General features: G+C 38.0%; 1 protein-coding gene across 10 annotated transcripts in view; it reads right to left on the bottom strand.

Moving 5' to 3' along the window:
• SH3KBP1 (SH3 domain containing kinase binding protein 1) overlaps positions 1-19,696 on the bottom strand; it is a 505,965-nt gene that overhangs the window by 250,698 nt on the left and 235,571 nt on the right. For 5 of the 10 annotated variants that reach the window (XM_056793311.1, XM_056793309.1, XM_056793308.1 and 2 more), the window contains 2 exons: positions 1,497-1,626; positions 947-1,003 (listed from right to left, as the gene is read on the bottom strand). In XM_056793311.1, the coding sequence (XP_056649289.1) occupies positions 947-1,003; positions 1,497-1,626 (187 nt within the window). The remainder of the gene's footprint in view (positions 1-946; positions 1,004-1,496; positions 1,627-19,696) is intronic. The other 5 variants (XM_007493470.3, XM_007493469.3, XM_056793310.1 and 2 more) reach the window with 1 other exon arrangement.

Raw genomic sequence — 19,696 nt, forward strand, 5'->3', positions numbered from 1 at the left:
TGTAGGGTCTTAGGGTTGGCAGTGGTCCTAGGATCATAGATTAGGACTCAGAAAGTCCCTCATTTTATAGATACATGAACTGAGGCTCAAGAAAGATTAAATGCTTTCCCAAAGGTCATAGGATTTGAACCTTGGACCTCTGAGATATCATATCCAGAAGACTCATAGGAGCAAGGGGATGCCTTCCTTGGTTAATATGATTGTGAGGAAAGTGCTAGCTAGACCTAAAAAAATCAGGGGACCTGCGTTTGAGTCCTAACTGAGTCACCTAGAAGTTTTAGGACTTTCAGGTCTCTGGATTTCAGTTCCTTCATCTGTAAAATGGGGGTAATACCTATACTGGCTATCTCACAATGTTACTATAAAGTCTAGATTGCTATATAAATATAAGTTGTGTTGTCATGGATATCTAGGCTCTGGAATAACTAAGCTACCTTCTATGTAACTCCTTTCCCTAATTGAACATCAGAATCCCAAAGTCATTCACAAAAGCAGATATAATGTATAATAAGATTTATCAGGGCAGCAAATCTGCCCTGATAAACAGCCCACAGCAAACCACTGAGATAAAAGGCATTCCTTGGGAAAGAAATTTTCAGTAGCACCTTGTAATATTCACTACATCATGTTAACACTTTGTTGAAAACATCTTAAAGGTCACAGTAATTGGACATTAGGGAATTATTTGGGGAGATTTTCATCAGCCTGAAAATAGAGAAGAATTCTTTCAGAAGGTCTGAGGTAGCTTCCTTCTCTACTCAAAGAAAATCCCCCAATTCCAAGAAGCCTTCTGAGACTATAACACACTCAACAATCCCTTCACAACATTTATAATCATAATCTTTGCTTGAGACAGGCAACAAAAAAAAAGGAAAAAGAAAAGAAAAAAAAACACAGAAGGAGTTGGGTTAGTAGCTGGGTAAAGACATAGATTCCTGGTCCTGACCTTTTGCTCCATGAACCGCCATGGGTAGCAGAGTTGATGTAGTAACATACTCAGCCCCTGGAGAGAGAAAGATCTACAGTTCGTTCTCATATTCTCAATTAAGCATACCCCACCACAGGTCTGGCATCCTCAGTTCTGTGATATTTAAGAAGGGTACACATGGGGTACCTTACATCCATAGCTTTTTTGCCTCCAATTAACTCCAAAAGTAATGTGACATTATTAATTTTTGGTTCATTTACAACTTATCCACTTCATGGCACATTTAGGGAGGGGCAGAAGGAAATCAAACATTATCAATATGTCAGTTCCAGAAAGATAAGCAACCACAAATCTAAAGAGAAATCTGAAGTTTCACAAGATTCATGGCTAAAAGCTACACAGAGAAGGTATTAAAAATAGAGTGAGCAACAGAGGCAAAAATGAGAAGAGGCATTAAAATTTGGGGTAATATCACTTTAGTACCAGGAAGAACAAATAGAGGGTTGAAAAAGAACAGCCAGCAGCTTCCCATCATTTCTTGACAACTTGACTGGATTAGCTTCCTTACTTGGCTTTATAAGTTGCTCCTCTTGGGCAATTCCCAGATCCTCTGATTCTCCAGATAATTCCTTGATGAAATTGGAAGGAAACATGCCAGTCTTTCCATTGAGAACTCCTTCCCACCATCCCTCCTCCACCTGTACAAAAAGACAAAAATAAATATGAATTAAAATTAAGTTATTTTCATCTTATTTTCACTCTGCCAGATTATAGACCTTCCAGAGGGGAGAAAGTTAATAGCTTCTGCCTGATTTTCACTTTCCCTCAAAAAGACTGAATTAAAATGAATGGGACCAAACACTTTGAGTGTTCTATAATATCAAAGAAAACCTAATGCACATTTGTGGGCTTGCCTAATTCTTTCCTTTATCAAAGTTCTCTAAAGCAGATCACACTATTATACCACACTTGGTCCCTGTAGGATGGCTAAGAATCAAACCTATTATGGAAGCCTGTGCATCTTGGTCAGGGAATTTAAACCCGAAATTTCTTATTAGTATTGATCAAATATTAGAAAATGATGATAGGTTTAAGGCACACAGTCACTTTAATAGTTCCCTTACATGGAGCATTTAAAAGGTAGAAAAAGTATTTTTGTGTAAAAGGGAAAACTATATTGTCAATTGCCACTGATATAGAGGAATATTTTGATGATGATTTGATGATAAGAAGTGAAAAAGAACTTTGTCTTAATTATACAGCCAACATGTATGTACGAAAAAAAAAACACAGGTTTCAGACAGGCTTTAGGAAGTTCATGGCAGAAAAATGATCAGAGGCAAATATAAAGCTTTAAAATTCTACCAAGGAGGGTAGCTCAATGGATTGAAAGTCAAACTTAGAGATGGGAGGTCCTGGGTTCAAATCTGTCCTCAGATATTTCCTAGGTAAGTCACTTAAAAGAACCATCACCTAGCACTTACTGCTCTTCTGCCTTGAAACAAATACACAGTATTGATTCTAAACCAGAAGGAAAGATTAAAAAAAAAACTATCAACAAGATAAAATGATGCCTCATTTGTGAGGCACTGCTTAATGATATTTATAATACCATTGCATAGAAATACAAAGAAAGATCTTTAATTTATTAAAATTAAAGAAATAGAAATGTAAAAATATATATAATCAAAGAGCATAAGAAAGATGAATTACTGTGTTAAAGTTTTCAGTGATGCAAAGCATTTATGGAATAGCAGCAAATTTAAACATTCATGTTTTATAACTATAGAACATAACACTAAAAATCCTGTAACTATTTGGAGACTGTTATGATTTAAAAAAAAACAACAACTATTGATGTGTTTGGAAAATTTGGGGGTTGTTACTTGTGAAGTGAAAAGTAAATTACTATAAGTCAGGAAGCTTTTATTTAAACTAGTAAAGAAACAGAAGATCCTGAAAAGAAGAATTGAAAATATAGGACGGGAACTGAAAAGCTGCTTTGTTCCAGAGCAATTAGAAATAGAAGGCTTTATTTGAGTGATTCCTGATGGGTCCAAGAGAAAACTGATTTCACTGTCCAAGCCCTCCAGAGACAGTTATGACCCTTCAGCCTCACCTAGATATGGAAAAAAGGTGAAACTTCTCCTTTGGGCTTATTGCTCTCTGTTGCCACCTATAGATGGAAAATGGAAAGCAAAAGGTTTTGCAGCTGCTGGGTACCCTTGTGTGCTGGCTTAAAGTGTCAATCTCAACCCTGTTTCCATGACTACTATCCTGATTGGACAACTGAGCATCTGAATAAGTAAATAAACTCAGCTGGTATGTAAAGCTAAGAGATAGTTAGTTTGACAAGCTTTGTAGTTTTCTAGATGAAAAAAAAATGTAATTCCCATTAAGAGCTAACATTTCCAAATGCCCTTTTAAGGGAGACAGTTAATTGAAAAAGCTTTTAAATGCCAGTTCCAGTAAAGAGGAAGATTTGACTAAATGAAGAGTAATGAGCAGGAATAGTAATGAAATGATTAGAAAAGCAGTTTTGTGTGGTGTGAATATTCTTGAATGGATTAAGAAGCCTAAAGTCTCAGTGATGTGAGTTACTCTAAGTACATTAATTCTTCTCCCATTGTGTGCTTCCTATAAAAGTGTGGCCACTCTTCAACACAGATATAGACTGCACTGGTGGGAGGGATTGATCTGACTTTGTAAGCATGCTGTGACTTGTGTTATTATTTATGAATTTGCTTTAGTAATTTACTATCCATAATGTTGGACAGCTAGGTAGTGCAGTGGATAGAGTGCCAACCCTAGAATCAGGAAAAATCATCTTCCTGAGTTCAAATCTGGTCTCAGATACTTATTATTTGTGTGACCCTAGGAAAGTCACTTAACTTTGTTTGCTTCACTTTCCTCATCTGTAAAATGAACTGGAAAAGGAAATGATGAACCGCCCCCAGTATCTTTGACACGAAAAACCCAAATGGGGTCATAAAGAGTCAGACATGACTGAAAATTGACCTACAGACAACAATCCAAAATATTAATTTTTTTGCCTTATATTAAATGGTTATTTTTAAGAACTAAAAGTGTAAAAATATCATGCACTGTGATGATGTCACCTTATGATTGGCTGGTTATATATTTATATATATTTTAAAAAAGACATATTGTTGATAGAATAGGGACTCAGGGGTGTGTTAGTTCCTCTTGGCAGGGAATTCTAAGAAACTTTGAATGTAGCTATGGGATACTGGTCTATTTTTGAGAGCCCTTGACATATTGACAAGAGTGAATATTGGAGTCCCTAGAACAGTAGGCTATATAGGTGAAAGGATTTAAAGAGAAGGGCATATTCTGGGACTGGTGGATGGATATCATATTACATATATCTTTACATTATAACCTCTGTTATAATGAACCATCATGGTTTTCTAGGCCATAACTGTTCCCATGTGCCTTGTTATAGAAGTAAAACATTTCATATACTTTAGGAAACCTCTCAAATACAGAAACAAAGTATCTAACACAAAGGAAATCTGGTGGGAGGAGGGGAAGGAAAGAACATGAATCATATAACCATGGGAAAATATTCTAAATAAAATAAATTAATAAACTTAATAAAAATTTTTAAATTGAAAAAATTAAAAAAACAAAGAATATCTATCATTCAGACTGTTAAATCTAGAGGGATTTTAAGAATTATTTAAAATTCAATTAAATATTTATAACAGCTCTTTTTATGGTGACATGAATGAAGGGTTGTCCATCAATTGAGGAATGGCTGACAAGTTGTGGTATGTGATTATAATGGAATACTACTGCGCCACAATAAATGACAAGATGATCACAAAAACACCTGGAAAGACATGTGAAATGATGCAAAGTGGAGTGAGCAGAACCAGGAAAATATTGTACACCAAGATAGCAATAATGTATGATAACCAACTGTGAATGACTTTAACAATTATCAACAAGACAAGAATCCAGGATATCTCCAAGGGACTCATGATAAAAAATAAATAAATAAATTTAAAAAAAGGCAATCCACCATCATAGAAGGAACAGCTGGAGTCCAAATGCAAATTGAAACATACCATTCTTTATTTCCTCCCAGGAATTTTTCTCTAGAATAAGCAATACATGTCTTCTTTCACAACATAATGACAGGGAAATATGTATTATATGATAATCTATGTAGAAACTATATCATATTGTCTGCTTCCTCTTTGGGGAAGGGTGGGAGAGAGAATGAAAAATAGAGGCAACAGATTCTTGAGTGACAGGCAATTGAACTCTTGCTAAAGGGTTAATTGCAATTGATGGAGACAGAAAAAAGAACTAAGTTCTTTCCTGAGATAATTGATCTAACTCTTTTCTTATGAAGAAATATGAATAAAATTGTTGGGCAAAGATGAAAATTACCATCTTAAGAAAGTTAAAGGTTGGGACAGCCTAGAATTGAGAAGTTCTAAATTCTAGTGATTGTTTAGGAGTGACTTTGTGATCTTTCTGAGAACTGATATATCATAAATAATTGTTTATATCTTTGTTTGGTGTTCTGTTAATAAATTTTATTACCATTAAAAAAAAAGGAGAACATAGAGAGAGATCAGGAGCATAGAACACTATATCCACAAATGGATCTCAGGATGAAGAGAGTACACAAAGCTTAAAGTCAGGAAAATAATGGAATGGTGGAATGAAGATCAGTAATCTTCAATTAATAATGATTTTCTTCCATCAAAAAAATCAATAAAAGATAGTATTTTAATGGCAAAAAATTTCAATTAGATGGATATATATTTAATGTCTACACTGTATTAAATGCAAGAGAGGAAGTCAAAATAAAACATAACTCCTACCCTGAAAGAGCTCTGGTATAATCCATCCTTCTTGTCTGTAACCTCCCCTTACAAAAAAAAAAGGAGGAGAAGGAAAAGGAGAGAGGAGAAGGAGAAAGAAGAAGATTTGAAGTGAAAAGATTTAACTACAATTTTGACTCATACAAGCCAAGGAGAAACATATGGAATATGGAAGGGCAAGGAACAGGAAATGCGGTGTCAGGGAGGGCTTCAACTGGTTCTTTGTAAAGTTTAAAACACCATAGATAATATTAGCTTGCCCCCCCAACTATCACATAGGAAGTCCATTTACCATAAAGCCCAAAACTGTTGCCAATGGTCCATAAGGGTATGATTTACGTATTTATGAGGTATTTAAGAATAAGAAAAAATTAAAAACCTAATACTGCAAAATTGTATTTATCAATAAACTGCTCTATGCTCTGTGAATATAGGGATATCTATATTTTTATAGACAGATATGCTTGGCACATAGTAAGCATTTAACAAATGTTTAACTAATTGGTTGATTATCCCATATTTCTTAGAGAGAATTCTAAACAACCAACTAGGAGTCTGAAGAAAAGAAAGACAAATTTAGACAACTCTAAAGCATAGTTTAAATAATGCCACATGTCTAGGTCAATCCCATTGAGATATATTATTCATTAGAGCTGCCTGTTTTAGGAGGAAAGTACCCAGTAAAATCAGATAGGAATCTAATTGCAAAATTCTTAGGAGATTTGCAAGGAAGGGACCTTTTTTCTAGTCCTAGATAAATGAACCACAAAATTAGCTTCCATTTCTTCAGAATCACAGCCCAGGTGGAAGAAAACCAAAGATTTCCCATAGACAACAACTGAGGAGGGACTTGAAATAATTCCCTGAAGCACTCACAATATCATGCAGACTGATAGAGGTCTGCTAAAATGCCTCCGAAAAGAGCTCCCCCACCCCCTCTCTCCCCTCTACCGAACCAATAATAAGCAGTTCCGAGGCAGAAATACCTTTGGGAAGTGCTCTTGATATATTGGCTCTGTGGGCTGCCTACTGGGAAAACAAAATATATCTTCACTTAAGCAACACCTTCAAGCTGTCAATATTGCTGTGACAACATAGTGTGTGCACAGTGACAAACACGAAAATGATGAGAAATATATTATTACCCCCACTGGATGTGGTAAGGGGAGATTTAAACTGTACAACCCAGCACATAGTGCACACCAGGTGAGATACACAGCATCCTACATCATAAGCTTGATGGGCATGAAACTTAAACAGCCTTCTGAATTATGCCAACCATTCCAGAAAGTTTTGGTCAGGATATTCCATTACAGATTTTGTATAAAGGTTTTGGGGTGTATGGGGTGCTCAGGGAGGGGTAGTAGCACTGGTATGGAGGGCTTGTTGTGCCCTCCTCCTCCTAGGGCAGCTCTCCAGCCTCTGACCCCCACCTGACATCCAGCTCTCACTTGTGGCTCCCAGTAGCTGCTAGCATGTGGCAGCAGCCACACCCCGGGCAACAGCTTCGACAGGCCGGCTAAACCTTGTGAGGGTAGCCATCCGGTCGTAGACCCCTGGTGAACCAGGGCTTTGCTCACCCAGCATGTGAAGACTGCTTCGGCGGAACAGGTGGAAGAAACCAATAAGAAGGTTCAACGGCTGAGATGGCAACGCAGCAAAGCACTGTGGAGTGCTTAGGGCTTGTTGGAGCACAAAAGACAACATGGCCATCCAATGCAGCTGAGGAAGTCTCCAGACGTAACAACTTTTCATGCCAATGGACCCAGGGTTCCAATGCCAAGAGCGGGACTCTCTCTGTGCATCGACTTTTCCACTTAAATCTCTTTCACGCACAAGTATCTTTGTGCACACTCATCTATCCTGACCCTGTCCACCCTCTTCAAGACCTGTGGCGATGGGGGAGTGGTGATGCAACAGGTGGAGGTGACCATTGGCAGTTGTAGTCAAGATCCTGCACATAGGCAGCCAATGGACCAGTGGTCGCTCGGCCCTGTGGGCAGCAGAGACGTTCGGCAGCATCCTGGGCGACTGAGCAGCCCTCTCTGGGACAGCACTGCTCACCCTAATCAAGGGAGGGGACTAGAAAAGGTGTCCCAAACATTGCCTGCCCTACAAACACCCGGTCAGCACACCACAGCTGGCGGGTCATCCCTTTAAGCGGTCGAAATCAAAAGAAACAAAATACAAAGAAACTCCTACTAGGAGCATGGAACATCAGAACTTATAGTCATTCTCGGTCACCGAGAGACTACCACTAACTAACTATAAAGGCTGTTCAGTGTCATATTTTTTCACTCTACATGTCCTGTTTCTCCCATGTCTTAATTAAGAAATCAAGTAAGAGGAGTTTTGAGATTAATTATCCTTCTTTTTAAACTACCCTTCTTTCATTGAACAGAATCACACAACTGAGGAATTTGAGAGTTGGGAGATTACCAAGGAATTGTCTATCTCAAAGTGCTCATTGAGGGAAACTGACCCTGAAGAGTTTAAGTGATTTATCTAGGTCTTACAGCTAAGACAGAGGGGACTACACCCTAGGTTTGCTAACATTATGTTTTTCTAATATTCCTTCCTTCCCCTATTCATCCTCATGTCTAAGGAGACAGAATCATTGGCAAGCAATATACTTAATAACATGTCGTTAGTTATCAGGTGGCTATCCTGTCCACTAACACTCTACCTCTGTGTCTTCTATACTGCTGTGGCAAAATGAAAAAAACAAAACACCATACTATGGGGATTGCCTATCTGGTAATGAACTTCACTGAGCTTAACAAATGCTGCTTCTCCATTAGCACAGCCTTCAAGAATCCATAGTCACTACCATGCCAAGATGGCTCAGGGGAATAAGATATGAAATTAAAGTATATTGGGAAAATGTTTCTTCTTAAAGTGGCTTTTGGAGTTTGAAAGTCAATTTCTTCAGAACTTGAAATAATGTACCCCCTCTTTTCTGGTCTTTATTGGACAACTCCTTGGGTTGGGTCCAGTTTACAATTGCCCTCCTTAGCTATTCAAAACTTGTAAGCCAACTACTTGTCATAAGTGGGTAACAAAGGATTTATTCTTTGTACTACTTTGGGAAGCAATAAATAACAAGACAAACAGAGAAACTAATGCTATAGCTTTGTTAACAGTTCAGGGACAAATCTGCTGACATCAAGGAGTCAGAGATGTTTTTAAAAAAGCATAGAGACTAATGAATTCAGCTTTATCTTCTTAAAAGTCAGTTTGGGCTTTCATAAAGGTACCTGCTACAACCTTAAACTCCCATGAATGGATATGTAACCAAGATCTCCCTGAAATTTTAAAATAGACACTGTTGATTTCTTTATTGTGAATAGTAACAGTTCAATCCTTTTATGTTTAAAAATCTTATTAAAGGTTGACAACAACTTGGTAGGGAGTACAAATATAATTATTCCCATCTCACAGAAGTGGAATCTAGGTTTTACTCTATTTGGGTTAGATTAGATAAAACACATGTTTCCAAGTATCCTCTTCCTGGAAAAGAAATACCCATTTTTAATTAAGTGCATTTTAAGAGAATAACTAAAAAGTTTTCAGAAATCAACAAAATGTTTAAAATGCAAAAGGTGAGGTTCCTTATTTTGCTGTAAAAAAGAGGGAAAGTGAGTTGTTCCAAACGTACTTAAACAATAACTAACCAACACCTAATTGTTTGACTAATTTCCCTCTCTCACTTGTGAGGACCAGCAATCAAAAACCTAGACATATATCAAAGGAAATTGGACTCTACTACCATCCGTCCTTAAAAATCAAGGCAAATGATGAAGAGATTTACCCGTTTACCTTTTATCAAGACATAAATTTGTTAGCACTTTATAAGTTAGTGACTGCACCTGAATTGCCTAGCTAAGCGGTCGAAATCAAAGAAAAAATACAAAGAAACTCCTACTAAGAGCATGGAACATCAGAACATTACTTGATAGAGAGAATACCCCAAAGACCTGAGAGAAGAACAGCTCTAATCGGTAAAGAACTGGCGTGATATAACATCGACATTGCAGCCTTAAGTGAAACATGCTTACCAGAAGAGGGATCACTCAGCGAACCCACCACTGGATACACCTTCTTCTGAAAAGGTAGAGCCACAAATGAAGACAGAATTCACAGTGTTGGCCTGGCTATCAAGACCAGTTTGCTCAAACAGCTGCCAGACTTGCCTGTGGGCATCAGCGAGAGGCTCATGAAGATCCATTTGCCTCTCAGCAAAGACTGGTATGCCACAATCATCAGCGCATATGCCCCAACACTGACCAGCACAGAGGAGACCATCGAGCAGTTCTACTCTGACCTGAGTGCCATCCTGCACTCAGTGCCCACAAATGACAAGCTGATACTACTGGGAGACTTCAACACCCGCGTTGGCCAGGACCATGAAAGATGGAAAGGAGTGCTCGGCAAACACAGTGTGGGCAAAATGAACAACGGCCTACTGCTACTCAGCAAATGCTCAGAGTTCGAACTCACCATCACGAACACTGTGTTCAAAATGGCGAACAAATATAAAACAATGTGGATGCACCCACAATCAAAACAGTGGCATCTCACTGACTACATCATTGTATGCCGGCGAGACATCCAGGATGTAAAGATCACCAGAGCCATGAGAGGAGTTGACGAGAACAACACTGCTATTGAAGACCTATTGAGCAAAAAGAACAAAGCCTTTATGGAGTGGCAAAATAACCCAAACTCTGCTCCCAAAAAGGACAGATTCAAGTCTCTCCAAGCCATGGCACAGCGTGAGATGAGGAAGATGCAAGACTGATGGTGGGAAAAAAAGGCAGAAGAAATCCAGTGTTTTGCTGATACGAAAAACTACAAAGAATTTTTCAGTGCCCTCAAGACTGTCTATGGGCCATTAAACCCCACCACCACTCCCTTGCTATCCTCTGACGGTGACACTCTCATAAAAGATAAAAAAAGGCATCAGCAACAAGTGGAAAGAACACTTCAGTCAGCTTCTCAACTGACCCTCTTCAGTCGACCAAAGCGCCCTTGACCAGATCCCCCAAAACCGTTCCATTGAACAACTTGACGTCCCTCCTTCAATAGAGGAAGTCCAAAAAGCCATCAAACAAATGAGTGCAGGCAAGGCACCCGGTAAAGACGGGATCCCAACTGAGGGGTTCAAGGCCTTAAATGGAAAGGCGCTCCAGGCATTCCACATAGTGCTGACCAGCATATGGGAAGAGGAAGACATGCCCCCAGAACTCAGAGATGCCTCCATCGTAGCCCTATACAAGAACAAAGGCTCACGAGCAGCCTGTGACAACTACAGAGGCATCTCACTACTCTCCACTGCAGGAAAGATCCTCGCCCGTGTTATACTCAACAGACTCCTGTCATCTGTTTCAGAGCAGAACCTGCCTGAATCACAATGTGGCTTCTGACCAGATCGCAGCACCATCGACATGGTCTTCACGGTGAGGCAAATGCAGGAAAAATGCCTTGAGCAGAACCTAAGTCTCTACATTGTCTTCATAGACCTGACAAAGGCGTTCGACACAGTGAACAGGGATGCATTGTGGGTGATACTCAGCAAGCTCGGTTGCCCAGCAAAATTCATCAAACTGATCCAGCTTTTTCATGTCGACATGACAGGGGAAGTCCTATCTGGTGGAGAGACTTCCAATCGCTTCAACATCTCGAATGGCATGAAACAAGGCTGTGTCCTCGCTCCGGTACTATTCAACCTATTTTTCACCCATGTATTATGACATGCCGTGATGGATCTAGACCTGGGTGTCTATATCAAATACCATCTGGATGGCTCACTATTTGATCTTTGCCGCCTGACTGCAAAAACAAAGACAACAGAGAGACTCATCCTGGAAGCTCTCTTTGCAGATGACTGTGCTCTCATGGCCCACCAAGAAAATCATCTTCAAACCATTGTGAACAGGTTCTCCACCGCAACAAAACTGTTTGGCCTGACTATCAGCCTCAGCAAAACAGAGGTGCTGTTCCAACCTGCACCAGGGAGGCCAATGAACCAGCCGTGCATTACAATTGATGGCATGCAGGTTTCTAACGTCAACACTTTCAAGTACCTGGGCAGCACCATCACCAACGATGGGTCCTTAGACCACGAGATTAATGCCAGGATCCAAAAGGCCAGCCAGGCACTCAGGTGGCTGAGCTCCAAAGTCCTCCAACACAGCGGTGTAAGCACTGCGATGAAGCTCAAAGTGTATAAACGCAGCGGTCCTCAGCTCGCTCCTGTACGGTTGCGAGACATGGACACTGTACTGGAAGCACATGAAGCAGTTGGAGCAATTCCACCAATGCTCCCTCCGATCAATCATGAGGATCCGATGGCAGGACCGAATCACCAACCAGGAAGTCCTCGGCAGAGCCAACTCCACCAGCATCGAAGTCCTGGTCCTCAGAACCCAGCTACGATGGTCTGGACACGTCATCCGCATGGACCCACAGCGAATACCAAGACAGGTATTCTATGGTGAACTGTCAGCTGGACTCAGGAAACAAGGTCGACCAAAGAAAAGATTCAAGGATTAGCTAAAGTCAAACTTGAAGTAGGCTGGCATTATACCAAAGCAACTAGAACTCGCTGCCTCTTGTCAGAAGCAGCTAGCGAACCCACATTCACCATGCCGCCTCCACCTTTGAAGATGAGCGACGTTGACGTCTTGCCTCTGCGCGTGAACGCCAACTCCTGGCCACAACCACACCTCCCGTAACAACTGGAGTCCCATGCCCCATGTGCCACAAACTTTGCGCCTCAGTCTTTGGACTCCAAAGCCACATGAGGGTACATCAATAGATGATAATGCACAAAGACAATAGTCATTCTCGGTCACTGAGAGACTACCACTAACTAGAGGTAATTATATTGAGAAGAATCAAAGAATTTTAAGTTGAAACAAAAAATACTTATGGAAGCTTCCCAAACCAGAGATACATGAAACCTTTACATTGGATCAACCTTTAAATGGCAAATTAAGGGTAATTTTTTTAAGGCAATTTAAGAATTTAACAATTCCTAACAAATTCATTTTAAAGAATAAGGAACTTTACTTTTCATACTTTTAAAAACAATTTACTGATGTTTTCTTTTTTTATTGTCACTGTCATTCCATTGTGCCTGGCCTCAGTCACTCACCAGTTCCTTGTAACAACCTATTTCTTTCTACTCAACAGAAATGATCAGCAAAATAGAAGAACTTAAAACCATAGTAGTAAAACAAATGAACATTCTGGGTATGACCCCAAATAAATGTTTCCTTCTACAGATCTAGCTCATTTAAGGTCTAAATGTTAGTCTCTTTTCATTCTTCATATACTACATGTACTTTCTTATCACCAAATCTTGAAAGGTCATCTAGTTCAAGACAAATTCAACAAGCATTTATTAAACCCTTATATTTGCTGGGCAATATGCTAGATGCTGGGAATACAAAGACAAAAATAAAAGCAGTCCATGTTCTCAATAAATTTACATTTTTACTTGTTCAGATTACCTAAGGGTATACTATTTCATTTTAATTAATTGGTTTTATTTAATTGTTATTAACCCTCTATTTAGGATCCAGAGCCAAAGCTGAGAAAGGCTACTGGTTCTAATTTTACTATGGAATTTGTACATATTGCTTAATCAACTGAAATGCTCAGAAGCTCAAACCTGTTCCCTCAGTCATTTCATCTTTCACCTGCCGTAAGTATACTATAACTGTGAGAAACCAACAGAAATATTTTTATTTTTTCATTTATAAATCTATTCACAGAGATAGACTTTTGGATGCAGACTGTAACCTCTGAAGTGCTATATTTCCAATTTCTAAGTTCCTATTTTCTCCCTTTGGTTTCTTAATACTCCTACACTTTCTACTACATTTCAATGTCAGAATATTTAGACAATATTGATGACAATGAATTCTACAGCTATTTGAAATGTTTATCTACACTGATTTTGTTTTAAAGATTACACTCAGACTTCTAGGTCATGAGAACAATTACATGGAAGACTAGACATTTTTTCTGATTTATATAATCTCTCAAGCCTCTCTAAAATACAAATTATGCTCCAGAGATAAAGTCATGTCAGCTCTCTACTTTACAGTTACCCACAGGAGCCTAAAGGAGGTAAAAACCCGATGAACTAATAGCATAAAAAGTGAATCCCTAACCCCTAACTTGCTCATTCTGCACTTCCTCATCTGCTTGCTGGACACTATGTTCTAGAACCAACACTCAAACTAGCCATGGAATTCAACTTTTCCACACACTACTTCCTTTCCAGTGCTGGAAAATCAAAAAGCATGCTTGCTCTGGCTGGGACAGTACTCAAAGAACTAAGGAAGAAAGGAAGCTAGAATGGGATGCCATGGTATGTGATGCTCCACTTAAGCACTGGCATCCAGTTAGGATTGGCACTATCCTCCCAGAAGTCCCATAGGACAGATACAGGCTGATGAAATGGAAAATTCCCAGTCTGGAAGGAAGCTGAGATGTGTGAGGTCCATTCTTCACAGAAATGGAATTCAAAGGGGAAGAAGTCAGAAAATGAGAAACAAGGGGAAAAGCCTAAAATTATCAAAGATCTCAAGTAGAATAAAATTTAGTTAAAGACCTTACACATAAGCAGATAAATCAACAGGGTGTAAACCTTAAAATTTCTTAGACTTATGAATGTTGGAAATTTCCCCATTGGGAAATTTCATACTTGAAAAAATTTCCTACTGATAGTAAGAACTCTATTGGAATATGAAACTCCTTGGCATGGGAGGTTCCTTCTCCTCCCTACTTAAGACTACTTTAGGACAGAAATCTTTTGCTAAACAATGGAAAGGGCTTTGACCAATGCTTAAGCATAGAACAGGAAGTTCTTTGAGTCATGATTGATTTTAGAATTGATACAATAGAGATACTTGGAATGACAGAACCAGGTCTTGGAAACTACAATCTCCACCCTACTCAGAGTAACAGGATTTAGGAAGGGCTGCAGCAAAGATCAAGATTTAATTATTTGAGAATATGACCTTCAACAGACATGTGCAAAGGGGACAGACCTCTGGGCGGTCCTGGGTTAAGCTAGAGCCACCATTGGCACAGGGGAGACAGTGACAGTGATTGGTAGATGTGAGAACTGAGGGGAGGGAACTTAGATTGTTGGCTTAAAGAGAAGGAGGGGGGGGTTGATGCTCTGAAGGAGGTCTGAGAGGAGAAAGGTCCTGGAGGGAGAGCTCCTGGAGAGGTCTTAAAGGAGGCTGTGGAAGGAGAACTCAGGAGGAGAATTCTCTGGAAACATTTCTTGAAAGGAGGCTCTCTTGAAGGTGGAGCCTGAGGTTGGCATGAGAAGCCTTACCTAGAGAGATCTTGGGTGAGTGATAAAACCAACTGACTGATTTATCTCTTAGGACTGAGGTCTAGGCCTTATTGGCTTGAGGCCCTTCATTCTTATTCCTTTCTTACTTTCTCTCTTTTTCTATTGATTAATCAGCATACTATAAATTAAATTTCTCTATAAAACCCAGTTGGCTTGGGCATATTCATAAACTGGGAATATATTCCCTGGCGACCATCTTATATTTATATAAAACCAAGACACAGTAGAAAACATATTTCAGCGGTCATAATTGTTATATATTTCCCTTGCTCCCAAACATTTTAATTATCACAGTTTATGGCTCCCACTCTCTTATCTACAACTATTTAACGCTCAAAACTATTTTTAAATCTAACAAGGGAAGATATCAATAACAGAAAGGAGCATATCCTCCAGCTCAAGTGAAAGAGTTCAGAAATCTATAAATAAATTTCATAAGACAAAAGAAAATGATGAAGTCGATCCATTGAGAAATCCCTGTGAATTTCCAAAAGAGCATGGAACCACAACAGAATATTACTTATTGGTATTAAAAAGAAATTATAATTGTGAAAGCATATTTTATAGTCTTGTACAGCAGAAATAATAAGCAAAGGAAAAAAACCTGAAACCACAGTAGCAGACCTTAGTGAAGAAAAAAAAGAGAAAGCAACTGATGGGGAATGTCAAAAGATAAACTAGAAGAAGAAACAAAAAACAATAACATTAGAAGAAAATATGATCTCTAATGCAAGCAAAATATATTGATTTCCAGGAAAGGATATATGGAGACAAACTAAGATTACAAATCTCCCATAAGAATATGACAAGTCAAAAAACCTAAACACCAAAATGTAAAAATAGCAAAATAAAATAGTCCAGAACTTCTAATATATAGAGCACAGTATGGTTCTAAATTATTTTCACAAAGTAGAAAACAAAATTCTATTTGAAAAAATCCAGAGAGAATCTTCAGAAAGAACAAATCTTATGGGATAAACTTCAAGACTTAAAATGCTTTAATTTAGCAATTCCAATGACAAACAAAAAATTCTGCAAGTGATCAAGAGAAAGACCTTCATGTTTACAGAAAAGGAAATTCATAGAACCCAAAAGGATTATATACCCATCAGAAACCACTGGAGGGAATAGAATAATGTGTTCTAAAGAGCAATGAAGTTCAAGATACATCCCAGAATGACGTATCATGCATATCTGAACCTAACCACTAAAGAAAAACAATGGACATTCAATAAAGAGAGACATTTGAAGTATTCCTAAAAGGAAAGTAAGACCTGAGTGAAACTATTTGCTTTCCAAATGTCTTAAAATAAATACATAAAGCAAACAAAGACAGCAATTAAGGAAAACAGCAACAAAGAAAAACAGAGAGGCCATCATGAGATTTCTCTCCCTTATTATATTTAGACTAGTTAGTTTTAAACCTGAATTCCATGAATTTGTTTTCTAAAAATATTTTGGTAACTATTTAACATAATTGATTTCCATTATAATCTGTTTTTTTATTTCATGCATTTAAAAATATTTTGAAAAAGAACTCAAAGTCTTCATCAGACAGAGAAAGAGGCCCATAAGCATCCCCCCACTCTCCCAAAAGATTAAGAATCTTTTTATCTTAGGGCTCTTCAGATCCATATTCATAAGTAGTTTCCAGAAACAAATTTTGCCCTCAAATTTAATTCCTCCAATCCATTTGCATTACCATTGTCCATATGTCAAAATTATTGAGGCAGTTAGACAATCACAGATTTAGAATTGAAAGAGATTTTAGAGGTCATGTTATCCAACAACTCCATTTTTTAAATTAAAAAAAAAAATAGGTCAGGAAGGTTAAATGGTTTGTTGAAAGTTACAAAGTTTGTGAAGTAGAGCAGAGCTAGTATTTAAACTTGGTCAGATCCTATGACTCCAGCCTGAATCATATTTCTACTATAGTGATAAAATATTTACACAGAAATCATAGACCCAGAACTCAGGTGCTCTAAACTCCAAATCCAAATCTCTTTCCATTACACTATACCAATCTTGTCTCTTCTTTTTTTCTCAACCTAGCTTTAAGTTAAAATAACATAAGCATCTACCTGCCATAGGTTGATTTCTCTCATCAACACAGATTTCTGCAATGATTAAACAAAAATTGAATTAAAAAAAAAAAAGACCACGTTTTTCTTTTATGTCCCCTACCTAATTTTCTCTAGGCTGACACTGACTGCTTTTATAAAGTTTTCACATATGCTATTTTCACAGCAATTTAATCTTCACCAAGACTCACATTCAAATTGTTCCTGAAAGAAAATAGTCTCTCTCTACTTAAAATGTCTACTGCATTCCAAATGTTGGTGTGTCTTGGAATCATTCCTCAAACACTCAAGTGGGTCTGTGACCTCGTTGATTAGAGTCCTGGCCAATGATTCATATCTCATTTCATCTGAGCTTGTCTGTCCTGTGCAACAAGTCTCCCTCAGACGAGCAGCTTTTCTTGCCTTCTCTCTCCTGACATCTACAGGGTAGAAGAGGAGGGAGGAATCTAGCTTTCTACCTATCCTCCTTCTTCACTATATATAACCCACCATGTTCTTGTCCTTTAACAAGATTTGTTGATAGTATCCTTTCCCAGATATTATATATGTTAATATTAAAAAGTTATTATGCAAGATTGTTTCTGTTTGTTACATCTTTCAAGGAATCTTAAACAGTCTTGAAGTAAGGATGATAGATATTTTTTGCTGTTTAAAAAACAAAAATCTTTTGAGGCAATGTGTTTTACCATATCAAATGATTTTCATAATCAACAAACAATAATGCACAAAGGGATCTTATATTCGTGACATCTCTTTTTTTCAATCCTGGGCTCAGCTCATTATATTTCTACACTGTCTATCCCAAATATATAACCCATTGAGCAAGGGTTCTTAACTTAGCATCTGTGAATCTGACTTTTTTCTTAAACATTTTAAGTGTATTTCAATTTAATTGATTTCCTTTATGATCTTATGTATTTTATTTTTATGCATTTAAAAATATTCTGAGAAGGCTTAGACTTCTAAAGGGAAGACTTTCATATATGGATGGGAGATATTTTTTGTTATAAAAAAATCTTATGAGGCAGAGTTTTGTTTTACCAAATCATTTGTTTTTTCATACTCAACAAACAATAAGCACAACAAGATCTTATATTCTCTACATCTTTCAGTCAGTTAAGAGGTGGCAAAGACATGGTGCACTGTTGAATATTCTTTGCAAAAGCTTCCTTGTTTCTTACAAATATTTTCATTGAGGGTACTCTCCATTCTTTGAAGGTTCTCTCAAAATGTTTACATAGATGGGAATATTGGCATTGTAGGACAGCAGTTCCTGATGTTCACTTTTTTCTAAGTTAAAAACATCCTAGGTTTTTCCACACCTTGGTATCTTCTCCTCCTTTGAAGCCTCATAATAATAATAACCAACATTTATACAGAACTCTAAAATTTGAAAAGTGTTTTATAAATACTATCTCACGTGATCCTCATAACTATACTTGGGAGTAGATACTTTTATTACCTACAATTTATAGATGAGAAAACTTAAGGCAGAAAAAGGTTAAGGGATCTGGCCAGCATCATAGCTAGTCATATCTAAGGCTGAATTTGGACTCGGGTTCTCCTGACTCCAGGCCCAGCAATCTATCCACTGTACCACTTAGCTGCCCTTTACAAAATGGAAAATTGACATTCAATTCTATTTTGTTAAGGCTAAATCAAGATAGAGTTAATATTCCTTCTTGCTCTTCCTTACCCTTGCAAATTAATTCTTGAAACCTCAGATCAATTGAGTCACAATTCTAATCTTGGGACTTGTATCCTTACCTGTCACTCATCACCCATAGTCCAGAGAAATGTGATTAAAGTTTCTAAGTCTTTCTCATTCATTTCAAACTATTGTAGCAACTCCCAGGCTTGTAGACTAATTCCATCATTTGGGAACTGATCTCATCTCCCAATATGTAAAGAGGAGAAACGGAAATGATACACATACCAACTCCTCATTAAAATGGCAAGAGCCAACCAGTAGAAGACATAACTGTGCTCTTTGCGATGTTGCTCTGCCATCTTAATAACTATAAAAAAAATCAATCATCTCTAACTCAGGGTCTTTTGACTATTTAGGAGTCACTGGCCCAATCTGTTGGCTACTGTAAGTCTAGTTAATAAACTGACCATGTTTGGATCTTTGCTGCCTCACTCTACATTTACTTCCATTAATGCCCTCACATCTGGGTAGCATCTCCTACTCTGTCCCTACTTAGTTGAATGTGGCTGCTTTGCTCATTTTAGTGCTATTTTTACTTCTATAAATAATCAGTGAACAATCATTTGGTAAGCACTCACTACGTGGAAACAGTTTGCTCAGCATTTGAGCTAAAAAATGCAAAGAAATGCAAAACAAAGCCCCCCAAAAGTCCCTGCCTTCAAGAAGTATACATTCTAAATCATGGGGGGAGAGAACTTTTCCATTACACCACCAAAGCAGATGGATGGGAAT

This window comes from Monodelphis domestica, chromosome 4, assembly GCF_027887165.1.
Source record: "Monodelphis domestica isolate mMonDom1 chromosome 4, mMonDom1.pri, whole genome shotgun sequence".
Classification (NCBI taxonomy): domain Eukaryota; kingdom Metazoa; phylum Chordata; class Mammalia; order Didelphimorphia; family Didelphidae; genus Monodelphis; species Monodelphis domestica.